At 31.3% G+C, this 27,774-nt stretch overlaps 5 protein-coding genes across 6 annotated transcripts; 2 read left to right on the plus strand and 3 right to left on the minus strand.

Annotated features, from left to right (window-relative positions):
- Positions 1–864: 864 nt before the first annotated feature.
- LOC127250099 (AT-hook motif nuclear-localized protein 1-like) lies at positions 865–4,208 on the plus strand. The gene is made up of 5 exons (XM_051273255.1): positions 865–1,264; positions 2,388–2,455; positions 2,628–2,759; positions 3,403–3,564; positions 3,657–4,208. The coding sequence occupies exons 1-5, from the start codon at positions 919–921 to the stop codon at positions 3,885–3,887; spliced, it is 939 nt and encodes a 312-aa protein (XP_051129212.1). The 5' UTR covers positions 865–918; the 3' UTR covers positions 3,888–4,208.
- A 2,690-nt stretch (positions 4,209–6,898) lies between these two features.
- Positions 6,899–9,745, minus strand: LOC127250370 (uncharacterized). Its single transcript, XM_051273622.1, has 3 exons — positions 8,679–9,745; positions 8,447–8,595; positions 6,899–7,363 (listed from the first exon to the last, which is right to left on the minus strand). The coding sequence occupies exons 1-3, from the start codon at positions 9,627–9,629 to the stop codon at positions 7,114–7,116; spliced, it is 1,350 nt and encodes a 449-aa protein (XP_051129579.1). The 5' UTR covers positions 9,630–9,745; the 3' UTR covers positions 6,899–7,113.
- Positions 9,515–13,117, minus strand: LOC127250369 (pentatricopeptide repeat-containing protein At2g26790, mitochondrial-like). The gene is made up of 2 exons (XM_051273621.1): positions 10,317–13,117; positions 9,515–9,657 (listed from the first exon to the last, which is right to left on the minus strand). Exon 1 carries the CDS (start codon positions 12,830–12,832, stop codon positions 10,397–10,399), a length of 2,436 nt encoding a protein of 811 aa, XP_051129578.1. The 5' UTR covers positions 12,833–13,117; the 3' UTR covers positions 9,515–9,657; positions 10,317–10,396.
- A 1,454-nt stretch (positions 13,118–14,571) lies between these two features.
- LOC127250577 (protein cornichon homolog 4-like) lies at positions 14,572–17,227 on the minus strand. The gene is made up of 4 exons (XM_051273934.1): positions 17,087–17,227; positions 16,058–16,239; positions 14,949–15,071; positions 14,572–14,815 (listed from the first exon to the last, which is right to left on the minus strand). Exons 1-4 carry the CDS (start codon positions 17,159–17,161, stop codon positions 14,782–14,784), a joined length of 414 nt encoding a protein of 137 aa, XP_051129891.1. The 5' UTR covers positions 17,162–17,227; the 3' UTR covers positions 14,572–14,781.
- A 6,105-nt stretch (positions 17,228–23,332) lies between these two features.
- LOC127250115 (uncharacterized protein At4g22758) lies at positions 23,333–26,415 on the plus strand. 2 transcript variants are annotated; one of them, XR_007838537.1, is made up of 4 exons: positions 23,333–23,854; positions 24,152–24,359; positions 25,633–26,000; positions 26,087–26,415. XR_007838537.1 is itself a non-coding variant. In XM_051273274.1 (3 exons), the coding sequence occupies exons 1-3, from the start codon at positions 23,498–23,500 to the stop codon at positions 25,869–25,871; spliced, it is 804 nt and encodes a 267-aa protein (XP_051129231.1). In that variant the 5' UTR covers positions 23,333–23,497; the 3' UTR covers positions 25,872–26,080. The 2 variants fall into 2 exon arrangements, 1 of the variants encoding a protein (XP_051129231.1); XM_051273274.1 differs by lacking the exon at positions 26,087–26,415 and having other exon boundaries at positions 25,633–26,080.
- Positions 26,416–27,774: the final 1,359 nt, after the last annotated feature.

The following is a 27,774-nucleotide window of genomic DNA, read 5'->3' on the forward strand; positions in this document are numbered from 1 at the left end:
TTTATATCAGCTGTATATAGTGTCAAACAAAATAAAAAAAAATAATAAAAAAAAAGAAAAATACAGTGAGAAAGAAATTAAGTTTTCTAAAAATACATATAATTTATTATCACTTCAAATACCTATAAAAAAAATATAACCAATATCTCATACATAAATATTTTTTATATATTGAAAATTTAAATTAGCAGATTTAAAAATTAAAATAAATTAAAAATTAAGAGCGACATAACTGATAATTATATTTTACCTTGTCGGGTAGATCTTTGCAATTAATCCTATTTAATAATTTTAAATAGAAATAAACAAAAGGGTAAAGATGTAATTACACAAAAGCAAATTGGGTTATATTTATATTTAATTTAGTGCAAAATTTTCTTCTGTTCATATTCCCTTTTGTCTGTTTTTGGTATTTCCCAAAACAATTTTATTATTTATTAATTTATTATTATAATAATTAGATATTTATTTATTATTTTTTATAAGAAAAGGGTGATGGTTGTCTTCATGCCTTGGCAACCTAATTTCACTTTTCCCAACTAATTGAATATTTATATATATATATATATAAATATTTATATTTATATATTTCTGTATATTTTATTTTTATTAAATTTTATTTTATTACAGACGGACTCCAACCATTTTATTAACCAAAATACATAACTTTTAAATAATTAACAATTAATGACCCCCCAATATATATATAAAATAAATACTTCCTACCTTATTTACCATTTTATTAAATAAAAATAATAAAATATTACAATTTTAAATAAAATAATAATCCTAATAATAATTAAAAAATTTCCCCCCTTCATCTATTTTCAGAGCTCCTTCGTCTTCTTCGTTTTTTCAATTTTTATTTATTTTTTGTTTGGCAGAAGAAATTATCTAAAAAAAAAAAAATTTGTGAAAATGGAAGGCAGCAGCAGTGGAGCAGTCACAGTGGTGAGTTCAGATGCTCCCTCCGCCTTCCACGTGGCACCCCGGCCGCCCTCGGAGAAGCCGACGGCCGTCGCTGCGGCGGCGCCGGCGGCCGGAAAGAAGAAGAGGGGGCGGCCGAGGAAGTACGATCAGGACGGCTCACTGGCGATGGCCTTGTCCTTGTCGCCGAGGGTGATTTCCTCCTCCTCCGCCGCCGCGACGCCGCCGGTAATCGACTTCTCCGCCGCCGCGGCGAAGCGCGGCAAAGTCCGGCCGGTCGCCGCCGTGGCGAAGATTCAAGTGCTGAAAACGGAAACGGCGACGGCTGAGAGCTCCGGTAATTGAGAAATTAATTAAATGTTGTTATTGCATGCATGCTTCGATTGATTGATTTGGGGATTTTGTTGATCGATTTTGCCCTAATTTGAAGAACTTCGTGTTGATTGGTTCGTGAATTTGAACAGATTTGGGGGTTTTTGGATCTGAATTCAATTGCTATTTGTTCTTGTTGGATCTAATCTAATCGTATAAAATTAATCGATTTCCATAGATTTGTTTAGTTTGGTGATTTTTTTTTTTTTAATTTATGGTAAAAAAAATTGAAAAGAAATTACTAAGTGAATAGAGCTCATATATATATATATATCATTGTCTTGATATTGTTTTTATGTTCGAATCTTACTTTGATTGACTGAGCTAGGCTGCGTTTAGATAGAGATTTTCACGGCTACTTGTTGATGAATAGTATCAAAACTTTGAAAAGTATGTATGTAAAGAGCAATTTTCGATATGTTCGATGCTTCGATTTTGCGATTTTATCTGATGTTAATGGATTGATTATGAATCCAAAAGTGTGGATGTAAAGATAACATTTTCCGATATGTTCGATGCTTCGATTTTGCGATTTTATCCGATGTTAATGAACCGATTATGAATGATCCAAAAGTGTATGTAAACAAAGAAATTTTTGATGTGTTCGATGCTTCGATTTTGCGATTTTAACCAATGATAGAATTTTTGATGTGTTCGATGCTTCGGTGTTGCGATTTTAACCAATGATAGCATTTTCGATGTGTTCGATGCTTCGATTTTGCGTTTTTAACCAATAGTAGCATTTTCGATGTGTTCGATGCTCGATTTTGCGATTTCAACCAATGATAGTATTTTCGATATGTTCGATGATTCGATTTTGCGATTTTATCCGATGTTAATGGATTGATTATGAATCCAAAAGTGTTTATGTAAACATAGCATTTTTCAATTTGTTCGATTCTTCAATTTTGCGATTATGTCTGATGTTAATTATCCAATCATGAATGTCCAAAAGTGTCTATGTAAATATAGCATTTTTCGATGTGTTCGATGCTTCAAATTTGCGATTTTATCCGATGTTAATGGATCGACTTTGAATGGGGCGTGCTCTCAAAATCTTGATGATCTTCCGGTATTTCATTGTGTAGGTGAATGGGGTTCGTGCTCGGTAGGCGCTAATTTTACGCCGCATATTATCACCGTGAATTCTGGAGAGGTAAAACGGCGAGAAACACCGTACTTGTGCTTTATAGTTTGTCTCATAGTTATACTTATCAAATGTGTATCTATAAGATTTTTATTGCAACCAATATTATTTTGGTTTCGACGATATTTTTTTTATCTGAAACATTTCTTTTCGTCGAATTGTATTTTGTTTTTGTTTGTAGGACGTCACGATGAAGGTCATATCTTTCTCGCAACAAGGTCCCCGTGCGATATGCATTCTCTCGGCTAATGGTGTTGTTTCGAGCGTTACGCTTCGCCAACCCGACTCTTCGGGAGGCACACTGACATACGAGGTACCGTCGTTTTTCTTAGCTCTTGTGATAACGCATTTCTCTTATTAGACAACATTAATTCCTCAACTATAATGTTTCGAACATGGATGATATTGTTGGGATCTTTTTCGGGTGTGTTTGTTTGAGAGTTTGGATTTTGAATTGAAATTTGAATAGTAACAGTTTGGAATTAGAATAGTTATAAGATGTGATGTTTTGAATGTAAAATTAAAATTTTTAGTATAATATAAAAAATAAAAAATAGTGATGTGATTTGATGTTTTCTGAGAGAAAAACATTAATAAATAGTTCTCCCTCCATCTGTCTCTAATGGTCACATTTACCTTTTGCATCATTGTACTTGATATTAAAAATATCCTTATATTTGTATAATTTTTTGTACAAATGTCTTCTATTAGTATTATAAGACACCCATGAAAGTATTTTTGTAATTTTTTCTTAATTTGTAATACGTTTTGATATAATAATTTTTATTCAAAGATCAACACGCAAAAAGTAAATGAGATCCTTAGAGCCGGACAAATGTAGTAGAAATTTTGGAAAGCTTGTTAAACAAACACACCCGTAAAATACGATTGCCAAGTTTAAATACGGTATATCTCGATTTATAAATTGTTCGCATCATCGTAATTCTTTCGTGTAGGGTCGGTTCGAGATCCTCTCGTTGTCGGGATCGTTCATGCCGTCCGAGACGGGAGGAATGAGGAATCGATCGGGGGGTATGAGCGTCTCTTTAGCTAGCCCCGACGGGCGTGTAGTAGGGGGCGGAGTCGCCGGTTCGTTAGTAGCCTCAAGTCCAGTTCAGGTAAAAAAAAAAAAGTGATAATTGAATATATAAATACACAGATATGCACAAATCGAAATCTGTCGATTAACGATACTCGATCTCGACCGTAGATTGTGGTGGGGAGTTTTCTGGCATCGGGGACCCAGATCGATCCTATCAAACCAAAGAAGCCGAAGCCCGAGCTCCCGCCGACGAGCATAATCCCGATTGGCGGTGGTGCCGTCGTTCCCGTCTCGAGTGTGGGTCCTGCGGCCCCTTTGTTCCGCGGAGATAGCTGGTCGTCGATGCCGACTCCCGATCCTAGCGGTAAGCCCGTTGGCGTTAATGTAGGCGATGCTTGATGATGTCCGTATCGAAGAATCGGGACATCATCGTACAAAGACATGACTTAAAGGATGAAGATTGCGATCTCTCCCCGACCGCATCTTCCGATCGATCGGGTGATGAATCCGGCGGTCCGCCGGCTCCGGCCACCGGTGGCCGGAATCCGGCCGGAGTTTTTGTGGGTTCTATGGTTGGAGAGAGATTTTAGACTCTTCATGGTTTACTTCTTTTTCAAATTTTCAAAATTTGCATATACTTTGGTTTCTCTATTTTAATTTTAAAAAAAATTAGGATTGATGGTTGTTGGAGCTGCTCTTGAATTTATATTTGTACAAGGAAAGAAATTTATCTATTGATTATTGTTTATTTAAATATTTTATTCAATATAAAAATTTATTTTAGAAAATTCAAAAAATAATAGTATAAAATATTGAACTAAATTGAAATAGAAAGAATCTATTTTTTATTTTATTTTTATTTTTAAAATAATATGTTGATATACCTATTTTCTTAATAATAATTTTTTAAAAAATATCAAATCAAATATTTATTATTTTTGACAGTTTATTTACAATAGTTATACATTTTTATTTAGCAGCAATTTATTTTACCACTCATTGTAAGTATTTATCTTATTATATTTAATTACACAAATGCGATTATATTATTTTACATATTAATTAAAAAAACCAAATAAAATAAATAAATTATTAAACCTAACTACATTTTAACAAAAATTGTATATTTAATTACACAAAATGTGATTATATTATTTTACCTATTAATTAAAAACCAAATAAAATAAATAAATTATTAAACCTAACAACATTTTAACAAAAATTGATAAACACATCTAATGGAATAAATCTAAATCAAATCACCTAATCTGAATTTATCAAAGCTAAAACAAAATTAAAAACATACAAAAAAAAAAAAAAAAAAAAAACAATTTTTCTATTCAATGTGTTCTCTGTATTATCTCCTTTCTCCAATCACGAAGCCTATTCGATCCATGGTGAATTTTGATGGAAAATCGGTGGTTGAAGTGGTGCCGTGCACTTCCCTACACGGCCGGGCAATGTTAGTTTGTTTTGCTTGTGCAGTGGCAACGGCGGAGTTGATGCTTCGTTTCGCCAATTAATTTTTATATATCCGTGGTGCTAGAGACTTGTAGGTCGTTTTTCAGTGATGTGGTTTCATATTGTCCTAACTCTATACCTAAAATGCTCGAATTTTCCCTTTTTAGACTTACTCATTTTTAGATCGGTGGTGTTAGAATCATGTGGTTTATGCGATGATTTGGCTGTGCCAGACTCCAAGAATGAATTCCATTTATCGTCTTCAGTGCCTAAAATTGAACCGGTGGTGAGGCAAATACTTCGGTTAGGGTCCCTTATGTCGTGCTTTTGAGGTTAAGTTAATGTTCTTGAAGATTCACTGTCCTCCGGCCTTGACTAGTCCATAATACATTGAGGTAAAATTGTTTGTTCATTGATTTATTGTATTCTATTCTAGCATGTTAAGTAATAGGGAAAATTGATTCATAAATTACAATTTCTCATATTCATCACATGTCAAAACATGTCATTTTTTTGGATGACGTAAGAATCCGTAGCCGTTATCCGAAAATATGCATTAGATAAACCCCCGGTTGAATCTAATACCCTGCAACTAGGCTTGATGGAAAGGTCACACTAAACGAACTATGTGTGGCAAGTGACCTGAGGCGTCGGAGGTTTATTTGTATCATGTGTTGTGTACATTGCTTTGGATAAGTCTTACAGAGTTCGGTCTCTCAGGCGCCAAACAATATCTCTATATTTATAAGGTGACTTTCTGTGGGAAAAATAATGTATTGTATTGGAGAAAAAGTATGTTTAGTATAGTGGAGAAAATATATAGGAGAAAAAAGAATATATGTGATTTAAGTAAATATTAAAAATATTTTAATATTAGTGATAAAAAAATAAATATTTTTGGATAAAACAAATAAAAATAATACTTTCAAATGAGAAATAAAAGGTATAAACAAATAAATCTCATATTCAACTACTATTTTACTTCCCAAATTGAACAAAGCCGTGTGTGTTTCTTTAAAGTTTGGATTAGGTTGAATTGGTTAAAATTTTAATTTAAATAATATTGATGTGATATTTATGCAAAAAAAAAATAAATATATGAATTGTAAAATTCAAAATAAAATATTAAAACGAAACTTCAACAAGACACAACATTTATAACTATACAAATAATTAATCATATTACAATTTGATAAAGATAGTAGTTACGTATCACTATTAATTTATAATAACACTTTAATACTTACGGCCTTTTTATTGGTTTAACTTCAATTTTTTATTATAAAACTATTTCAATTTCTTATTAAATTATAATACTATTATTTTCTTTCATAGTATTACTATTATTCAAACAGAAAAAATAAAATAAAATAAAATAAAACTCGAAAATAATACCTGCAATGGCTACCATTGAAGATAAAATAATAATCAGTCACATGACATGATTTTCTGCAACTACTCTACAACTGCAAAAGCAAAAGGATTCATTACTCACGGATGAGGTATAGTGCCAATAATACAAATAAAATATAAATACATAAAATTACTCTAACTCCCAAATTATTTCCAAATCCGGCTTAAAATTTTCTTATACTTTAAAAATTGACAACATATGAAATATAAATCAACAGCACAAATATATTATAAATTCATCACACATGAACTAACAATAAAAATTTGCGCATGTGGTATATCCTATACAAGCACATATTATCATCAGTTTCATCCCATGCTATTAATTGGTATTAATTGAATCTACGTGCTGACAGTCTATTTTGGATTAATCAGCACCCTAACCATTCGCCGTTAATAAAAATTCAGATAAAAAATCGGTTAAATTACTTACCGTGTAGCTGTGATCTTCCATGGCCTCCCTCTTCCTGTTCTTTCGCCTAATGGGAATCCAAATAATCACCTACACTTTCGAAACATTACGAACAAAACCTTCATAAATCAACCATATTCATAAGCATTTCAGAGACTTCATGACGCCCTTTCTAGTTGGAGACACTAAAAGTTACTCGACAAAAGCATGCAAACCAAGCGGGGATGAAGAGCTCAGGAATTGGATTTAGAAAGAGGTAAAGATTATGCATCAAGTAATCACCATAAAATTAAATTTTTGCAGAATTTTGGAAAATTTTGAAAAAGGGTTTCTAATTAGTTAAAGAAACCCCTCAACTCCGTGTCCAGCTTTAACTTCTCGGTATATGGATAAGGCTTCTTCCATGACTTTAGCTTGAGCAAGTACTTGAGCTCTCTTCTTCCCTGAAGGATGAGTCGCTAGATAGTTTTGCAATGCTGAATCCCCGACAACTTTACCCAGCTTCTCATAAACCTGGGGGGCTACCCGGGGATCATATCCTGCCGATGCAATCAGCAGCAATCCAATGTAATCTGCTTCCATCTCCATCCTGGAAGAAAGGAATGTATTTAGATGAAATATCTTGGAACATGATTAAGCGCAGAATGGAACAACCGGTTTTTAATGTGTGTTCCCTTTGCAATATAAACAAGAAACACATTAAAGATATTGCAATTTTCGAACACAGGAAATTGAAATATATATGTGTATATAATCGAGAGGTGTAAAAGAAACTAAGTTAAAAGGAAATGGCTTCTTTTAGGGTGGTTTGAGTAGAGAGTTTCTTAGTTGTGTTTATTATATCGCAGTTCGCACAAGTTAAATGTTCGAAATCTATGAAAGTCACAGGGAAAATTTACACCAGTTGTCAAAACAGTTTTCTGAAATGCTCAAGAAAACCATTCATCTTGAAGCAAACTACCAATTCCAATAATTAATTTTGCTGAGTTTACTATACAAAATCAAAGCCTATTTATGATAGACATTTGGGATCTTAAAGGAGAGTAGGTGTTCTTATAACATTCCTCACCTTAGTATAAACGGTATTTGAACAAAAATATGTAATATCATGTTCTTTAGTTGTACATTCCTCCCATTAGTATAAACGGTATTTGAACAAAAATATGTAATATCATGTTCTTTAGTTGTAACAAAAATTGCAAAATTGCAAGATTGCAAACTTGTGACAAACTACTTACCACGTGCTTAAAGGAGTCACTCAATAAGTTATAGCCTATTTTTGTTACAAAAATAGTTCATTTCAATCAATGTGCCAATGCTAGTTTATTTCATTTATAAGTTATAGCCTATTTTTTATTCTTCTTCTTGTTTAGAGTAAGGATAATTTGCGGCCTAGTGAAAAACTTCAGACATGATTTGAGTTGCCATCTAGAGTTCATGTCGTTGTGGCCAATTTTGGTTCTAATAATTATTGGTTCTTTCTATGTCCACGGAGCCATTACTTTCTTGCTGCAATAAAGTTATAAAAACAAGATCTTGAAGATAATTCACTCAGTTTACACAAATATGCAGTCCAACTAGAAAATGCAACCTATTTAAATGAGCAATTAAATAACACAAGTGGCATGACAAGAGAGAACAGACAACAAAATAACGCGGAACATTATATGACCTTCGTGAAAAAGGCAGCCTCAAGAAGAGATTCGACAATGTGTTGACGACGTCAGGCATGAAAAACTGGTAAAGAAAAACCTGTAAGATGGTCCACCATAGGTTTTTCGAAATTTGTTCGGCAGTGTGTCTAGCCACAGCATGAGCAACCTATAGAACAATCAATGGAAATTTCATCAGGCATAAAATCAGAAGTATCCACATATCCAACACACGCACCAATAACTAAATACCTCATGCCCAATAACAGTGGCAATCTCGGCATCCGTTTTAAAATGCTTTAACAACCCGCTGAAAACAACAATTTTACCGCCCGGCAAACAAACAGCATTTATCACAGGTTCATTAACCACAATGATCTCCCAGTTTAACCCTTCTAAATGTGCAGTCTCCGTCGCCTTCCCCTTTTCTTGGCCCTTTTTTCTACTCTGCACAACCCATTGATCATCGAGTATCTCCTCATCCTTCTGCCATTTATCCTCACTAGGCCATTTCTCCTCCTCGGAAATTCCTTCACTAGTATCACTCATTGCTGTTACCATTTCCGGGGCCCGATTCTGCTGAGGCAATGCTGCTGCACTCTCCGCAGAATACATTATATCACTCCACACTTGCTCTTTACTCAACCCTCTCTCAAGAGCCCCGATTATTTCCTGCGATATTCGCTGAATTCGAATGCTTTCCGGGTGAAGTGGAGGCAGCATTTTGCCTTTGAACTGTGCCTTAAGCTTCTTGAACTCTGACTCCCCAAGCTCCTTCTCAATATTACTTGATAAAAGCACGAAATGTGTCCTTTTCGTGTAAGGCACAGTCTCTAAATTCCCCATATACACAGTGATTACAACAACAGATCCCACCATTACCACAATCAACACATTTTTGGGATTCTGAAACCATCTTTTGAATCCCCTTGGCTTGAAGTGATGAACCATACGCCTGTCCACATAATAAAACCTCCTTGCCCCATCCATAAATGGACTCTGCCATTTTCCAGAATGCAAATGAGATTGCCTCAAAATAGGCTGCGAAATCGAAGAAATTCTTGCCCTAGGTCTCGAAGAAGCAGCGTTGAAGTCTGGCCGTGGAACTGATTTCTCGATTGGGACTTTGGGCACCGCGATCTTCGAACAGTGGCTGCGAAACGAATCGAAAATGAATTTCGATGGTCTTCTACACCAACTCATGGTGTCAATTAATCGCGCAGGCGTTCATCTGGCAAACAACAATCAGGAAAGTTCATTAGGGAAACGAAGGTACGGTGAAACCTTAACGATAAATGACTAATTGAGAAAAATCAAAAGCCCACCAAGAATGCTTTATCAAGGTTTCGATCAATCAGAGAAAGGAAATCTGAAACGGTGAACTGCTGGAAAGTTCGGAAGAGCTTTCGAGGCGGTGGTGGAGTTTCTCACCGTTGGATCAAGCGTCAGTATTTTATTTTTTATTTTTTAAAAATAATTTTATACATGGAGTATAAAATTATTTAAATAAATAGGCAATACAAAGTTTGACATACTGCAGCCGTTTAACACGCCCGTGTTCTAAAGAGTACATGGGCGATGCGCATTTAACACGCCCATGTTCTACACAGAAATATCCTTTCACCTAAGTTAAAACTTCTCTCAACAGTAAATTTCCAGAACAATAATTATTTTCACAACTGTAAATTCAATTTTCTCAAAACGATAATCATAGACCTGATAAAGTACAAGTCTCAAGGTTACCTAACAAAAAAGTGCCTCCAATTCTATATTTTTTTCACAGCGGAGTAAATATTTACGAAATTACGAGTAAGTTACGGACAATTTTGCTAGCAAAAAGTAACGAGTTTGGTAAGAGATATGTACATTACAAGAATACCGTACTCGTACCTGATCGATACTCGAATAATTAGACCCGATCCGAATGGAACGAATCGATGGGATTCGTCGCCATCCCGCAAAGATCCAATTCAGTGCTTCATCTGCAACTTTTTAGCTCTAGTGATGCATTGATCCAACGTCGTAATAGTCCGGGTATCTGGCTCGATTCCCTTCGACAACATCTCATTCACAAGATTAGTAGCCCTATAAACATCCCCCATCTTGCAATAACCCGACAAGAGAGCAGTGTACGCCGCAGTATCAGGCGACAAACCTCGTCGCAACATATCATCGAAAAGCGAAATCGCATCGCGAAGGTTGTCCGATTTGCACTGGCTGTCGATCAAAGCCGTATACAAAATAACGTCCGGTTCTAATCCCGCCTCTTTCATGTCATACAACAGGGCTGAAACGACCCGTCTCGCCTTCTTAATCGCCTCGGCATCGTCTTGCGACTGCGAACGAGCCCTTTTCGAACGTACCTTCGAATGTCCGTCGAGCAGGACCGTGTATGCGACGACGTCGGGCATAATGCCGCTTTCCCTCATGTCATTGAACAGAGAAAAAGCTTCCTCGACGCGATTCACTTGACAATAACTCCTCAACATTACGCTGTACAAAATCGCGTCGGGAGATAATCCCCGATCGATCATCGTATCAAATGCCCATCGAGCGTTTTTCATATCTCCGGCGTGACATAGAGCCGTAATTAGCTTCACGTACATTGCCTTGCTCGGTCCATCGCCGCAAGAAATCAAAATCTCGAACACCTTTATCGCTAGCTCGTTTTCTCCTTCTGAACAGAGGCTGCTAAGAAGCTTCAAACACGATCGCTTATTTGTCAAAATTCGTTGTTCGGATAATCCGAGAAAAAGTTTATACCCTTTGATTGCTTCACTCGACTCGCAGTACCCGTTAATCATCGCAGAAAAGTTATCGACACTCTTCTCTTTCAAACTACGGAAATGCCTCTCGGCTTCTTTCGATTTTCCTCCGACGCAAAGACCTTCGATTATAACGTTGTCCGTCACCGCGTCCGGAACAAATCCTTGCCCTTTCATATCATCCACAAAGTCGTATACTTCATCCAAAGTCGCGCACCGAGAGAACATACCAACGAGGAGGTTATAAATAACATCGTCAGCTTCGACACCGTTTCTCTTCATTTCAAGAAATAATGATAGAGCATCGACAATCTTTCCTTGTCGACAGTAACCATTTACCAAAGTGGTATAATGCACGACATCGGGTATCAGTTTCTTACACTTCATCGCACCGAACAAAGCTTGAGCTTCGTCTAAATCGCCCATTTTGCACAGAGCATCGATTGCAACGTTGTGGGCTGCTTCATCAAGAAACACCCCTGATTTCTCGAAGCTCCTGAATTGCTCGACTGTTTCAGAATACTTTCCTTTCCCACACAAACACCGAAGAAATGAAGTGAGGATCAAGCAATTCAATTTCACGCCTTTCGCCTCCATTTCTTCGATAATAGTCCACGCCCTGTTTAAATCCCCGGAATCGCAATACCCCTGAACTAAGGCATGATACGCGACTTCATCAGGAACTAATCCATGTTCTTCCATGTCACGCAACACAATCTCGGCTTTACTCAAATTCTTTTCACTAACAAAGCCCTGAATCGCAACACTATAAGCGTAGCCGTCAATGGGGAAAGCTTTCGCCTGCCAAGCTTTTAAAAGCTCGTAGCCGTATTCCGATTCCCCACACTTACACCACCCCTCTAAATAAGCTGCATATGTAAAAGCATTTGGCGCAACCCGCGCTTGCTTCATCTCATAGAACACCTCTTCTGCCTCTTTCAAACTACCCTTTCGACAATATGCCTTGATCACAATCCCGTAAGTGTACACATTTGGATTCAGCCCGAGACATCTCAGCTGCTTATAGACAGCAATGGCTTTCTCCACTTTACCATCAACAACCAACCTATTGATCAAGAAATTGCACGACAACAAACAAGGCGCGACGCTATACATCTTAATTAGATAAAGAACGTCGATTGCCTCGTCGAACATCCCTAAAGAGGCATAACACTTAACAACAGCACTAAATGCTTGATGCATCGACCTCGGTCCATTGCCTTTAAGCTCTTCGGCCATTGTTGCCAACAGCTCCAACAGATCAAAACTAACACAGTCATCTTTGGAGGTTATAAGATTCACAAACAGATTACTCAATTTCCTATCCAAGCCCCAATAACACAGTATTTTGATAATTTCTAGATAACTCCAGATGCTATGGCGAAAACCGCTTCTTCTAAGGTTATCGAAGTAAGCTAACGCGGAAGACGGTTCCTTACGCATTTTGTTTAGAATCTCAACAACGTTAGAGGAATTTGATTCCGATGAAATTTCTGTTTCACAATTTCTACTGGAATCATCAGAACTGTAAGGAGTGAAATGTGCAAGCGACGGAACTGACAGCAATCGGATAAATTGAAGTTCCCCGAAGAGCTTTTTGAAAGGAACTGACCTAATTGTAGAGATGACCTTGTTCTTCATCCCGCATAAGCAAATTCAGCTCCCGAAAGGTCGGAGGCTGCACAGAGAGGAAGTCGCCGTTCGACTCACGCCGGCTGATTCGATTAGCGCGGTAGACGCGTGAAGTCGGTTGGGGCAGGTAGAGGTGGATGCTGGTGACGTCGCGTTGGGGCAGAGAGTTTTACAGTGGAAGGTGGCTGCGTTGCAGAGGCGATGTCCGATGGGGAAAAGCGCGGCGTCGTCGTCGGCGGCGGCGGCGGCGGCTAGGGATGGTGGCGATAGACCGCCGGCGCCTCAGCTTTGAGGGTAAATAATTGCTTATGGTGAATTGGATTATGGTTTTATCTGTTGTGTCAAAAAAGTAAACCCAGACCCAAAAATACTGAACCCTTTCGACCCGAAATTTTTCAGGTTTAGGTTTGAGTTTGGGTATTTCGGGTTTAAAAAAAATCGGTCGATTCGAACTTGAAATAAAAAAAATTCGTGTCTCGGGTAGTGTTTCGGGTTGACCGATAACCTAAAATATAAAAATCAAGTTAAGTTTTGGGTTTCGTATTTTGGATTGATATGAAACTTTTATTATTATTATTTTAATTTATAATATTTATATTATTTTAAATATAAAATAATATAAAAATAAAAATAAAAATGATATTTTTTAGGTCAATTTAATTTTTTAAAAATTTTCGAGTCAGTTTCTGTCGGTTCGTATGGGGTTTGTGTGGGTTTCGGGTCACCTGAAACTACTTCAGATCAACCTGAACCCAACCTGAAAAAATTCGTGTTGTATTCGGGTCTAGGGTTTCAGGTTAGATTTCGAGTTCGAATCGGGTTCGAATTAGCAATTTTTTTGTTATCCCTATGGCTCAACCTGACACAAACACGACCCAAAAATACGAATCGACACCCCTAGGTTTTATACTACTCCCTCTCAGTCCCACTTCAAGTTCATTTTTTTATTTTTTATTTTTTTAAAAATAAATTAAAATATTTTATGTTAAATTATTAAACATATATAATATATACATTATATATATTTATATAATGTATTTTTATATTCTCTCCGTCCCATGTAATATGAGTGTACTACGTAGACACCAGAATTTAGGTAAAATATAATTAATAGTAATTAAGAAGTGTATTAGTTCAAATAATTATTATTTAATAAAAATAATTATAAATTAAGATTAAAATAAATAAATAGTTTAATTAAAATTAAGAAAATTATAAATTTTAAAATTTAAAATGCGATTAAAGTGCATAATTATATTTTCAAAAATAGAAATAACAAGTTATGTAGGGCGGATGAAAATAAAAAATAGAAAAAAATTATGTAGAATGAAAGGAGTAATATTCATGAAATTTGATATCACTCAGCAACGACAAAATGAACAAACATAAAACCCTTTTTTATAGTAAATTACTGATTAGTAAATTTGTATAAAATAAAATAAAATATAAAATATCTTTAAATTTATGTATAATATGTGATGTTTTTTAATATAAAGATAAAAATGTGGGTAAATTAGGGAGTGTTCTTTTAATAAAAACAATATATATATATATTTTTTAAAAAATAAAATATTATATACATTCATTATTCCATAGGTTTTTTTTATTATTTATTTAAATTTCTATTACATAATTCTTTATACCAAAAAAATGTTTTATATCACAAAATTATTACAATTTACTATTTAAATTAAATTTTAAATTAAAAATAAAATTAAACACATCCTTTATATATACACATTGAAAGAAATTTTGAAATTTTTTTATTCCATATTTCCATCTTCATTTGTTCGAAAATTACAAGACTTACGACTTCTAATCTCGAACAACAAATCGATAGTTGCAAAAGACATACACTCGTAGATCTTTACAATCTCATCTCATTGCCGTGCCTCCCACGAGCAAATGTGGCCTCATACTGTATGGACGAGTAGTACTAGACGAGAGATCTTTAGCGATCAATCATGTTCCTCGAGTATGTTATATATCATCCTACGATAAAATAATACACAAATACATAACTCAATGACAAAAAATAAAAATTAAAAATTAAACAATATAAAAAAAGAAACTTTTTAAATATTATTAAATTAAGAGTAAGTTTGCGCTTTCGATGTTTACTCACCAGAACAAACACATAAAGAGAATGAACATGATGTAGCCTAGCTTGATAAATCGTCGTGTCTTTTCCTTAGTGAGCTTGTTATATATCTCGGTTATGTCGATTAAGTGATGTCGCTTACGATACCTAGATAAAGAGAATACCCAGTTAAAAAGTACGACTTTATAAAAATTAAGTAAAATAATTGAGATATGTATGTAAAGTTGCGCTTTCTGGTCTTATTAAGAGTTCTTATTTATATTTTTGCATGATAATAATATAAAAATTCAAGTACAAGATTGTTTATACGATATCCTTTTAAAAAGATTAATCTATTGTTATCCAAAGTTGGATTAGAATTATATATTTAAACACTTGATTTATATATAAAAAAATTAATATTTAATCAACAAAAAATTTCCCAAAAATATGAGTGTGTTTATTTTGTGAAAATATTGAAGGGATATTTTTTCAGATGATGTATAAAAAATTGTATAGGTAATATATAAAAATAATGAATATATATAGTATATAAATTATTTTAGAAAATATGTGTGAGATTTCATAAAAAGAAAACACCACAAAAAATTTAAATGGATATAACTATATTTTTTTTATTAAAAAAGATATAAATATAAATGTTTTGTTCTTCCAACAAAAATTTTCAACATATTTTTCCCAAAAAATAATATATTGCACACACTCTTTATTTTTATATTATATTACGTACACAATTTTTCGTACCTCACATAAAAAATACTATCAAAATATGAGGGTGTGTTTGTTTAATGAAATTATTTAAAGAAATATTTTTTCATGTGAGGTATAAAAAATTATGTAAGTACCATAGAAATAATTAATGTGTATAATATATTATGTTTTATTTTAAAAAATACGAGGTATAGAGAATTGTGTAAGTAATATATCTGCAATGTGAAATTGATGTAGCATTTACTTCTAATTTGGATTTTTCTTTGAGTCATTTGAAAATTTGAGAGTAGTAAATAATGGTGGAATGCAATTTTTGTGTAGAATATTAGAGTTAAAAAGAATTTTTCTTTGTTTATTTTTCTAATTATAATTTTTTTAGTATAAAAATAATAATGAAAAAAAAATATTATAAGTGAACTTACAATATGAAATTGTAGTATAGAAGAGGAACACCAAGAAGAAACATGACCAAATGCCGCGTCGCAAGGAAGAGGAAGCACAAAACTCCGTACGTAATGAACTCGGGTACAATCACGCCGTTTATTTTATTCCCCAATTCATAAGGATTGATATAATCGAGCTCTAGATCCGTCAAACATACGAGCTAAAACATGTCGAGCATAATTGTAAAAATTTTCGATATATGCATAGAATTAAAGTCATGATTACAACATCGTCGAAGGTTGGAAAAAGCAACCTACGCCTTCACAATTCTATTCTTAGCTATGATATTCGATACGCTGAATCCAAATTATAAATTTGAAAATAATTTAATTTAATATTACACTATTATCTAAATTAAAAATGTAAAAATTTTCAATTAGTTCTATTCAAATCAATATATATTTTATGTTTATTACGGTGTATTTAATATATACTTTTATTTAAAATATTTATTATTTCTAAAATAAGTCAAAATAACAAACTTATTATAGCTAAACAAACCTCGGATAAAACACCATCAATATATATATTTTTTTTTCTTCCAAAACCCACAAATAGAGACACAAAAGTTTGCTCTTTTCGAATCTTTTTGATTAATTTTTTACTTTTTAATAATTAAATTTTATAATATCACTAAAAAACCATTGACTATCGTTTTGGAGTTTTTATTTTTATTTTTGGCAATCTATTTTATTTGAAAATTATTGTTACATTAGTCTAATGTTTTTAACTACAAATTTGATTTCAATCTTTATATTATAATTATGCCTTCATTCACTGAAATTCTTACAAAATTAACTATTTTATCTTTCATTCTTCTTACCATGATTATAAAATATCATTTTTTCTTTCAATCTTCTTTCAATCTTTCTTTATAATTTTTATAAAATTAATTATTATTTTTTCTTATAAAATATTAAGTCGAACAATTATTATTCGAAATAAGTGAATAAATTAAAATCAAACTCCAAAAGAACACGTCTATATTAATTAAAGATGGATCGAACCTGGAAAACGAGCATGGCGACGAGGAAAATGAGGAAGAAGAAGAAGACAAGCCATGTCCATGCATCTCCCACCATTCTTACCTCTACTTCTCTATTAATTTTTTCTTGTTTCTTTCTTTATGAATTATTCATTCTGTCTGAATAGAGACAAGAGAGAGAGAGAAATAGAGAGAGAGAGGGATGGGATATATGAGAAGTCCTTGCAGAAGAAACAAAAGAAAAGAATATGCAAAAGCAAGAAGAAGAAGATATGAAAGAGAGATTCTTTCTTTCTTTCTCTCTCTTCTCTCTCTCTCCTCCCTCAATTTCACCTGAGAATAACATAAACCATTCGATGTATTCTTTCATTTCTTGTCTCCATCTCTACAATCGTCCAATACTTTCCTTACATTCTCTTTACTAATTACTATATATATATATATATATATATATTTCCTTAGTCTATATTTATCTATTCAATTGTTTTTTTTTACGGAATTTTAGAAATATTAATATATATAGTAGAAATAAAGGTAAAAAGACTAAACTAACTTTATCAGTGAGTCTTGTACGATATAAAAGTAATGACGTTTGTATAATATATTGTAAATTGAAAGAATATTTGTAATATTAGATATATAGTATAGCTAATAAAAAAGAAAATGAATATTTTGTTACGAAACGGATCAAAATAGAAAAATAGATAGATTGTTAAGGGATGGAGGAAATATATATTTAGACATAAATGGTTTTTTTTTTCCTTTTTTTTTCTCAATTGTTTCAATAAAATGTATATACTCCTATATATTTATAAAATATTATAGCCTAGTTCCGCCACAAATAATTTTTTTTTCTTTTTTTTTTGTATGTTTTATAAAAGATAATCTATTTATATTTTTGTAAGTTTATCAATCTTAAATATAAGACAAACTAGCAAAAAAATCCAATGTGATTTCCGAATTTGCTGAAACCCACTGTGGTTCTAAAACTCCAAAAAATCTACTTGTGGTTTCCAAAATATTGCAAAAAATCCCCCATCCGCTAGGATTTAACAGAGGTTGTATATCACGCGCCTGAAATACAATTTTTGATCCATAAAATGATATATTTCTGTATAAAATTTCTAAATTAGCTTAATGACTATTACAGCAGCTTCTTCCTCATTCTTCTTCCTCATTTTCTTCTTCTTTATTATTCTTCTTCATTCATTCTTCCGCATACTTTTAAAATTTAATTTCAATTCATTTTTTTTTTTAATTTTAAATCCGCTAAACACAACCAAATTTGAAATCAATTCCAAATTTATAACATAATTAATTGATCGGACATGGACATGAAGATGGAGCGGAGTAAGGAAGAACTGGGAAAAAAAGAAGAATTGAGGAGGAAACATAAAGAAGAAAAAAAATTGAAAAAAAAGAAAAAAGAAAAAAAAAGGTCCAGCTTCTTTCTCTATCTTCTTCTTCTTTCCCTTCTTTTTTTTCTTCTCTTTCTCTTCTTCCTTCATTCTTCTTCCGTGCTCAGCCGCTTCTATCCGTGGTTTCTTTCTCTTCTTCTTTTCCAATTCTTTCAAAGAAGGATTGAAGAATGAAGAAGAAGAAAAAAGGAATTGGAGAAAAATAAGAAAATAAACAACCGGGTGGGGCTGCGACGACGTGAGAAAGAATTGAAAAAGAAGAAAAAAATTTGAGGAAAAAGTAAAAGAAAAAAAGAATTAGGAAATAAATTAAAAAATATATAAATAAAGTATAACTGTCAAATGTAATAAAATTTAACGACTTTGGTCAAATTTAGAGAAGAGGAGAGTCAAGTACATTTTTTGGAAATTTAAAACTAAAAAGAGTTTTCAGCTAATTGGGAAAACCACACGGGTTTTTTTGTTGTTTTTCCTAAATATAATTAATAAATATAAATAAATTTAATTAAATATATAATCTCTTGCATTCTTACATGTAAGGCACATTAATTTTTTTTTTAAATTTTTATTAACAAATACTTTTATCTATCTTTACAACTTTCAATTTTTTTTTATAAAATTAATTTATTTATGATAATTATAAATAAATAAATATATTTTTCATTTATTTGTCTTATATAAAATTTTATTTTCTACAAAATGATATTCATATTATATATATATTTTATTAATTGTTATCTTTTAATCAATATATAATATATTTCTATTATACACAATCATTAAATAACTATTCATCACTATATAAATAATTAATCTATACTAATAATCAAAATTTCCGTTTGTCTTTCTAATTTAATATTTTTCAAATATAGAAAACCTAAACTTAAAATAATTATATTGAACAATCGAACTAATATTTGTAATAATAAGTTTTTTTGTTAAATCATTAAGAATAATCTATTATTTAAATTTTCAAAATTATATCTATATAATACTCCTTCCGTCCCATATACCGTGTCTGCTACACGGTATTTTAAAAGGGATGTAATTAGTAGATAATTAAGAATGTATTAGTAAAAATAATTATCTTATCATATAAATAATTATAAATTAAGATTAAGATAACTAATTAGTTTAATTAAAATTAAAAAGTTTAAAATGAGATTACCTTTTCGATTTTTACTATAACAATACTCATTACCTTTAATAAAAAATACAGTTATTCTAAATTTATTACTTTTTATCAATAACCGGTTACTTTCAACAAAAGTAATAAAAATTAATTAAGTATTATCTATTTCTTTTGAAAATTTAAAATTTAAAATTTTAAATTCAATAAACATTATCTATAAATATATTTAAAACTCATTAACCAATTATAACGTTTTATCTATCATATTTTATAATTATTTTATTTGATTTCTAGTATTTCCTATTCAAATTTTAAAATAGTAACTTATATGCTTCAAATTATTAAAATCTACCCGAATTAATATTTAAAAATTAAAATATAATATTATATAAAATTATATAGAACTATGTACAAATAAATAAATTATTTTTATTATATTACTACATAATAAAAATATATAAAAATAAATAAATTATTGTAGGTATTATAAAATAATAAAAATAATGGGTTGAAAGTAATTAACTACAACGGATGATAAAAAAGGTAATTTGAATATTAAAATGAATATGACATAGATGAAAAAGATAAAAAATAATAATAAATTAGATGTAACGATTATACCATATGCTCTTGTGATAAAATTAGTGTTTGGATCACATTGAAAGTTAAAGAAGTATAGACCTTGGCCCGAGATGAAGATTGAACGAAGCCCAAAGCAAGGCCCGTCCAACCACGTAAAATATAAAATATATTTTTTTGTACTAAAAAATTTGTTATAATTCAAAATAGTACATTCCGACGTCCCAATTCAAATTATCTTTTTTTTTATTATTATTTTTGTTTGTCTTATTTCAAAGTATTCATGTTCAATTTATAAAAAAAATAATCATATCTAATACCAAAATACCCTTATTTTTTGCTTAAATTATACCATTATACGTACAATTACTTTGTATAAAAAGTCAGAAGACAAAAATGTCAAAATCTATTACACACCTCCATTAACCAATAAAATACTACTCCCTCCGTCCCATAACTATGTATCCATTTGCTTTTTGTACAGGGTTTTAGAAATATTAGTATTATATTGGGGTATATTAGGATAAAATAGAAATGACTAAAATGACTTTATTAGTATTGTGTGATATAAAGGTAATGATATTTGTGTAAACCCTAAATCCTACTCCCTCCGTCCCTTAACAATCTAATGATATTTCTATTTTGGTTCATCCCATAACAAAGTATCTTTTTGATTTTTTTAGTAATTGTACTGTCTACCTAACATTACAAATACCTTTCCAATTTACAATATATTACACAAATGCCATTACTTTTATATCATACAATACTAATAGGATTAATTTAGTCCTTTTACATTTATTTCTACTTTATCCTAATATAATATTAATATTTTTAAAACTCCGTGCAAAAAACAAATGGATATATAGATATGGGAGGGAGGGAGTATATTGAAAGTTGTAAGGATATTTGTAATATTAGGTAGATAGTACATTTACTAAAAAAATAAATAAATATTTTATTATAAAACAGAACAAAATAAAAAAATAAATATTTTATTATAGGACGAAGGAAATATTATTTTTAAATTTACTGCAAAACCCCTAAAGGTCCCTTTAAAAATGGATGGAAGGATTATCATTTTTTTATATTAACTAAATAATTCTTATATATGTCATAAAAAAAAAAAAACACATCAAAACACACAACACAAACACATTAAACAGAAGAAAACTATAAATAAAAATAAATTGTAAAAAATTCACGAATATCTCCTTCGTAATTTTATTTTTGTGTTTGAATTTAAAATAATAAAATTTTAAATTTTAATAATTATTTAATGTAATATAAATGAATAAATATGAATGTTAATTTAAAATTAATTTTTAATATAATATAAAATAAAATAAAAGTATAATTTGGTATTTAAAAAAATGATAAATAAAAAAAGTCTTTAAGAAAAAGTCTGACCAAACTCAATTTTAAATTATACTTTTTGCGTCTCGTTACAATTGATATTATTTTTATTTTTATTTGTTTTTATAATAATTGATACATCAAAATATATTTAATAAATATTAATAAATTTAATTAGCTACATAACATATAACATCATAAATCATATACAATCTTATACAAAACTCTTTTATTTCTATCTCTCCTAAAAAAAAAAATAAATTTATATTTATATTTAAAATTCCACATATTTTATAAAATTATAAATAAATAAAAATATTTTTTAATGTACTTGTATTATTAGAAAAATTTATTTTTTACAAAATGATATTCATATTGTATATATTTTTCATTGATATATAATTTTAAACATTTAAATATATTTTTATTTTTTAAAATCATATTATCAAATTTACTTTAAAATTATCAATATTTAATTATATATATAAAAAAATAAGGCAAAATTGCCCATAACTCCCTTGTGGTTTCGAAACTCAGCGTAAATTCCCTATCTACTTTAAAAATTGCATGGTACCCCCTTATACTTTAAAAAATATTGCATGAAACCACTTTGTAGTTTCGAAACTCAGCATAAATCCCCATTTTACTTTTAAAAATTGCATGACGCTCACTTATACTTTCAAAAATATTGCATAAAACCCCATACCATGCAAAACATATAGATAGGAAATCATCTTCTTATCACTTCAGGAAAATTTCATGGTGGTGGGGTTTCATGCAACGTTTTTTAAAGTATAAGGGGGTACCATGCAATTTTTAAAGTAGATGAGGAATTTACACTGAGTTTCGAAACCACAAGGGAGTTATAGGAAATTTTGCCAAAAAATAAAACAATACTCCATTTGTCCCATAGTTAGGTATTCGTTTGTTTTTTGCACGAAATTTTAGAAATATTAGTATTATATTAAAATCTAGTAGGAATAAAGTAGAAATGACTAAAATAACTTTATATTGTATGATATAAAAGTGATGACATTTGTGTAATATATTGTAAGTAGTAAGAGTATTTGTAATGTTAGATAGATAGTACAGTTATAAAAAAAGAAATACTCCATCCGTCTAATTGAAAGGTTACCATTTTCTATTTATGTCCGTCCCAAAACAAAGTTACCATTTCATAATTTATAGTAATTGTACTATCTGCCTAACATAATAAATATCCTTTCAACTTACAATATATTACAATAAATATCATTACTTTTATATTACACCATACTTATAGGAGTATTTTTTTTTACTACAATTTAATATAATACTAATATTAAAAAATCTATGTGCAAAAAACAAATGCCACCATTCCAATGAGACGGAGGGAGTAGATATTATGAGATAGACTAAAACGAAAAAATAAATAATTTGTTATGAAACTGAGGAGTATCATAATTCATTATTATTAATTAATTAAATATTTTAAAATATTGTGTTCTTAATAAAAAAAATTTAACTGTTATAAGACGATAGAGTAATAAATAATCGTAATAATAATAATAATAAATTCAAGATTATAATAAATACACATAAAATAATGGTCGAATTATTGAAATTACTTAAAAAAGATTGCTTGGCCATTGAAGCACTCCAAAGAGCAGCCCGTACACAAAACTTGATTGAACCCATAAGGAGTAAACTCTACGGAAGCCATAAATTCCGGGGTCGGAACCGTGAAGACAAAGAAAACGGAGGACTAAATTGCAAGCCGAGAAAAAGGACATGACAAGTCTATTTCTCCCGTCGTAATCAACACAGTGAATCGCCCAACGGGAATCACTCAGCTCATCAGCTTCCTCTGTCCCTCTCGATCCTCCGTTTCATTTATTGATCGGAGCTCGCAATTCCCCCGCCCTTTGATCGACGGACAGCTCACGCTTTTTGGTTTGTTCGCCTGTATATGTCGGAGAGGAACAGAGATTTTAGGCGAAGGATTCCGGCGAGCCGGAGAGGAGTTACCAGTGGAAAATCTCCGAGGCCGTCGCCGTCGCCGTCGGGTAAGAGGAGGATCAGACCGGTTGAGGCGGCGGGGAAGGTTAGAAATCCGTCGGATAAGGATAGAGTTTTGAAGAGGAGCAAGTCGGAACCGTCGCTGTGGAAGCCTATCGAAAGTGATGAACCTACAGTTGCGGCGGCGGAAGACGCCGCCGCGGAGGAGGAGGAGGATGAAGGAGTGCTTTTCCGTCCGAGAACGTGCACGGACATTTTCACGTCTCCCGACCATTCGACGCCACGATCTCCGGCGAACTGCGCTGAGGTAAACACCTAATTTTGATTGATTGATAATCGTTCAATTGATCGATTGCAGAAATTAGGGTTAGTTTTTCGAATTAGGCGGCCAATTGCATAGTTAATTTGCTTAATTTAGCAATCACGGTTTTTGTCTGTTAGAACACTTATGATGATAGTAACAATCATTGCAAATTTGTAGTTATCGAATTATTTCCAAAAACTGCAAAAAGGAACAAGTTCATCATCTGTATATGGTTCATTTGTTTCTCAAATTTGCCAAACATGGCGGATTGAAGGTTTTCTGGTGTTGGTTGGTTGGCAGGGGTATGACAAAGAAGCCAAGGTTGTGGTAAATGTGACTGTCGAAGGAAGTGTCGGTCCGATCCGAACAATGGTGAAATTAGGATCGAAGATTGAGGATATTATTAGTCTTGTGGTAAAGAAGTATAACGAAGAAGGACGAACTCCTCGTCTAGAAAAAGATTCAGTTTCGACATTCCAACTTCATCAATCTCATTTCAGTCTTGAAAGTAAGCTATTCGATCTTTTTTAACTAGCTACTTGTCGTTGATCGGAATGGAAATGCATCTTTTGAATAAATTTTGTAGATTGGATAAATTTCATTGGCCCCGGATAAGTGTTAATTAATCGATTTGAAAATAGCACGTTCATATTGCTTTTCGTTCATTTCCGCTTTAACATGATGGTATGTGTTGAATTGGTTTATTCGTAATTGTTGTTAATTATATGATTAGATTAGAGTGGACTTTGTCGAATTTGATCTGACTTTTCCGGCATGGATCATATTTCTTAGCATGATGATATGTGTTGAATTGGTTTTTTTGTATTTGTTTTTAAGGGTGTGTTTGTTTGGGGGTTTTAATTTTTTATTGGGATTTAAATAGTAAAAATTTTGAATTTAAATAGTCGTATGATGTGATATAAATAGGCGTTAGATGTGATGTTTTGAATATAAAATTAATTTTTAATATAATATAGAAAATAAAAAATAAAGGTTTCATTTGATGTTTTTGGGAGTAAATTTTTTTGTAAATAGTAGAAATCCGGGAATATCTTATAAAAGAACATACCCTAATAGTATATGATTAGATTAGAGTGGACTTTGTTGAGCTTGACCTGTTTTTTCTTTGGGATCTAATTTTAAATTTTAGGTGTTGTTTACATGATGTGTTTTTTTATGTGGTGCCATTTTAAATTCATTGGAGTTGGCTTTCTTCACAGCGTTTGAATTAGTCTTTTGCCGTCGATTTAGGACAATATTTTTTAGTCTATGCATGTTTCTTCGAACATCTTTAGATTGAGGTCAAGTATAGAAGTTTTGTAGTTTTAAAATTTTTTGAAAATAATACTAACTCCGTCTAGTTCTAAGGGTCTCATTTATTTTTTGTGTATTGATGTTTTAATATTAATTATTATATCAAAACGTAGTACAAATAAAGAAAAAATTGCGAAATATTTCAATTAGTGTCTTATAATACTAATAGAATGACATTTGTACAAAAGATTATACAAATATAAAGATATTTTTAATGTTAAATATAATGAGACAAAAGGTAAATGTGACCCTTGTAGGCAGACTAAGGGAGTAAAATATTAGGCATATGATATGATGTTTTGTGAAATACAAATTAGATTTGATGTGATTTTTTCGAAAAATTACCGTTGATAAATAAATAATGCTAAAAGTATCTATGTAAACAGAGCTATTATTTTTTTCGCCAATCTACATAATTTGTGACAATATATGTGCATCAGCGCGGATTTCTCCGTTAATGTGCGCAGGTATACGCAAGTCAGATCTGATCGGCGACGTTGGGAGCCGAAACTTTTATCTGCGCAAGTGCAGCACCAGTGATCTCAGCGACGACACTCAAACGGAAAAGACTTCAGCGTCGTCGAATCAGCTCGACGTCCATCCTCTCCCGTTTATGTCGAGCGCAATCAGTCGTAAGATCAAGCGAATTATGCGTCGAACCCGGAAAGTTTGGAGGATTTTCGGATGCATTTCGTGCGCCGGATAGCTCGTCGTGGCTTCGTTAGCTAAGCAACACAATATTATCTTGTTGCTTTGCTATATGTGAAATATATATATATATATATATATTGTTTCGACAGGGAATTTGCCGCATTGGGAAAATCATCGCCTGAACGTAATAGTCTGCAAATTGTTATCTTTTGAGTATGTACAGTAAAAATCTTCTGCCGCAAATATATATAAATATCTTTATAATGTCAGAATCCGCAGCCGCTATCCGAAAGTGCGCATTGGGTAAATCTCCAGCCGAATGTAATACCCTGCAAACTAGGCCTGACGGGTAAGTCATACTAAACGAATTATGTATAACAGATAACCTAAAGCGTAAGAAGTTTTGGCCGAATTTTGAAAATATGATCTTACGACCATAAGTGTACATGTTACACCAGCTCGACTCCAATTGCGGAGCTGGATAAATTGCATGTACTTATGTGTGTAAATTTTATTATATGATGCATGTTTGCGTTGGCCAAAATTATACTCCCTCGTTCAAACAATAAGTATACATTTGTTTTTAGCGCGGAGTGTAAGAAATAATAGTATTTTAATTATAGTGGGTAGGTAAAAGTAGTGTAATGATATTTTTGCCCTTACTTTTTTTTTATATAAAAAGTAATGATGTGATGTAACGTAAGGATATTCGTGAAAAAATGTAGGGTATTTAATAAAATGGTTACTTTGTAATTTGACGTCCCAAAATAGAAATATGTATACTTTGGAGTACTAATATTTTTGTTAATTAGTGAAGTATGTTATTGATTAGTAAAAGTGTAAGAGTTTTAATACTACTTTACTTTCGTCTGACTCTACGGGTCTCATTTATTTTTTGCGTGTTGATATGTGAATATTAATTATATATGTAAACTTAGTACAAATTAAAGAAAAATGACAAAAATACTTTTATTAGTGTCTTATAAGACTATTATAATAACATTTGTACAAAAAAATTATACAAATATAAGGATATTTTTAATGTTAACTACAATAACGAAAAATGTAAATGAGATCCTTAGAGCCGGACCGAGAGAATATTTGATTTCATGTATAAATTAATTGTATGTGTAATGATATGTATGTAATTTAAGTAAAAGTTAAAGTATTTTGGTTTTAATATTTAATAATTTTTACTAAAATAAGAAAATAGTATTTTTAAATGGCACATATAAAAATGTGTTTTAAGTTGGAATATATATATACTGAATAGTAAATATAGATATATAGAGGTAACCTCATGTTAAAGGTACGCATTTTTTATGAATTTGAGAAAATTTTGGTTTTAATTTAGTATTAAAATAATGTATAACGAGATGTTTTGTGAAAAAAAAATATATATATTTTTTCAAACAGTAGAAACCCCAAGTCTTTTGTGTCAAAAGAAACAAACCTCTAGTTTTGTACTTCCTTCGTCCAATTTCTATTGTCCTGAAGTATATTTCCACTATTTTTAGGTGATTATCTTTTGTTATGAATTGACAAATTTGCCCTTAATTGTATGGTAGAGATGAAAAATAATAAATGAATAAAGGACAAAAATGTAAAATTTGTTTTTGAAAAAGAAAATAGGATAATAGTCGTTGGACGTCCCAAATAAAAAAATAGAGCATTAGTTTGTGGACGAAGAGAGTATTTTTTTAGGTATTATATATATATAATTTTATTTATTGCATTAACTCTTCATTTAAACAATAAATCAAAGGTTTAAATTTTTATTATTTTTAGCTGATTAAATTCAATTATCAACTCTACATTTAGTCAATTTTTATCGTTCCTAATATTGTATAATTAATTATTTTTTATAAAAATATATCACATTTACATTTTTAATAGTATATCCAACTACTACTTTATCTTAAAAATAACAAAAATTCAATACCAACAAAATGTAAGCC

This window comes from Andrographis paniculata, unplaced genomic scaffold (genome assembly GCF_009805555.1).
Source record: "Andrographis paniculata isolate CXL003 unplaced genomic scaffold, ASM980555v1 Contig37END, whole genome shotgun sequence".
Lineage (NCBI taxonomy): Eukaryota > Viridiplantae > Streptophyta > Magnoliopsida > Lamiales > Acanthaceae > Andrographis > Andrographis paniculata.

Bases quoted from the DNA above. Each gene is read 5' to 3' on its own strand.
- LOC127250099 (XM_051273255.1), top strand. From the start codon at position 919: ATGGAAGGCAGCAGCAGTGGAGCAGTCACAGTGGTGAGTTCAGATGCT. The intron at 2,760-3,402 runs GTACCGTCGTTT...TCTTTCGTGTAG, and splicing joins GAGGCACACTGACATACGAG to GGTCGGTTCGAGATCCTCTC. The intron at 3,565-3,656 runs GTAAAAAAAAAA...TCTCGACCGTAG, and splicing joins TAGCCTCAAGTCCAGTTCAG to ATTGTGGTGGGGAGTTTTCT.
- LOC127250370 (XM_051273622.1), bottom strand. From the start codon at position 9,629: ATGAGTTGGTGTAGAAGACCATCGAAATTCATTTTCGATTCGTTTCGC. The intron at 8,596-8,678 runs GTATTTAGTTAT...ATTGTTCTATAG, and splicing joins CCACTGTTATTGGGCATGAG to GTTGCTCATGCTGTGGCTAG. The intron at 7,364-8,446 runs GTCATATAATGT...CCTTTCTTCCAG, and splicing joins AGGCTGCCTTTTTCACGAAG to GATGGAGATGGAAGCAGATT.
- LOC127250369 (XM_051273621.1), bottom strand. From the start codon at position 12,832: ATGAAGAACAAGGTCATCTCTACAATTAGGTCAGTTCCTTTCAAAAAG.
- LOC127250577 (XM_051273934.1), bottom strand. From the start codon at position 17,161: ATGGTGGGAGATGCATGGACATGGCTTGTCTTCTTCTTCTTCCTCATT. The intron at 15,072-16,057 runs GTAAGTTCACTT...CTCTTTATCTAG, and splicing joins CTATACTACAATTTCATATT to GTATCGTAAGCGACATCACT. The intron at 14,816-14,948 runs GTGAGTAAACAT...ATTTTATCGTAG, and splicing joins CTCTTTATGTGTTTGTTCTG to GATGATATATAACATACTCG.
- LOC127250115 (XM_051273274.1), top strand. From the start codon at position 23,498: ATGTCGGAGAGGAACAGAGATTTTAGGCGAAGGATTCCGGCGAGCCGG. The intron at 23,855-24,151 runs GTAAACACCTAA...GTTGGTTGGCAG, and splicing joins CTCCGGCGAACTGCGCTGAG to GGGTATGACAAAGAAGCCAA. The intron at 24,360-25,632 runs GTAAGCTATTCG...TAATGTGCGCAG, and splicing joins ATCTCATTTCAGTCTTGAAA to GTATACGCAAGTCAGATCTG.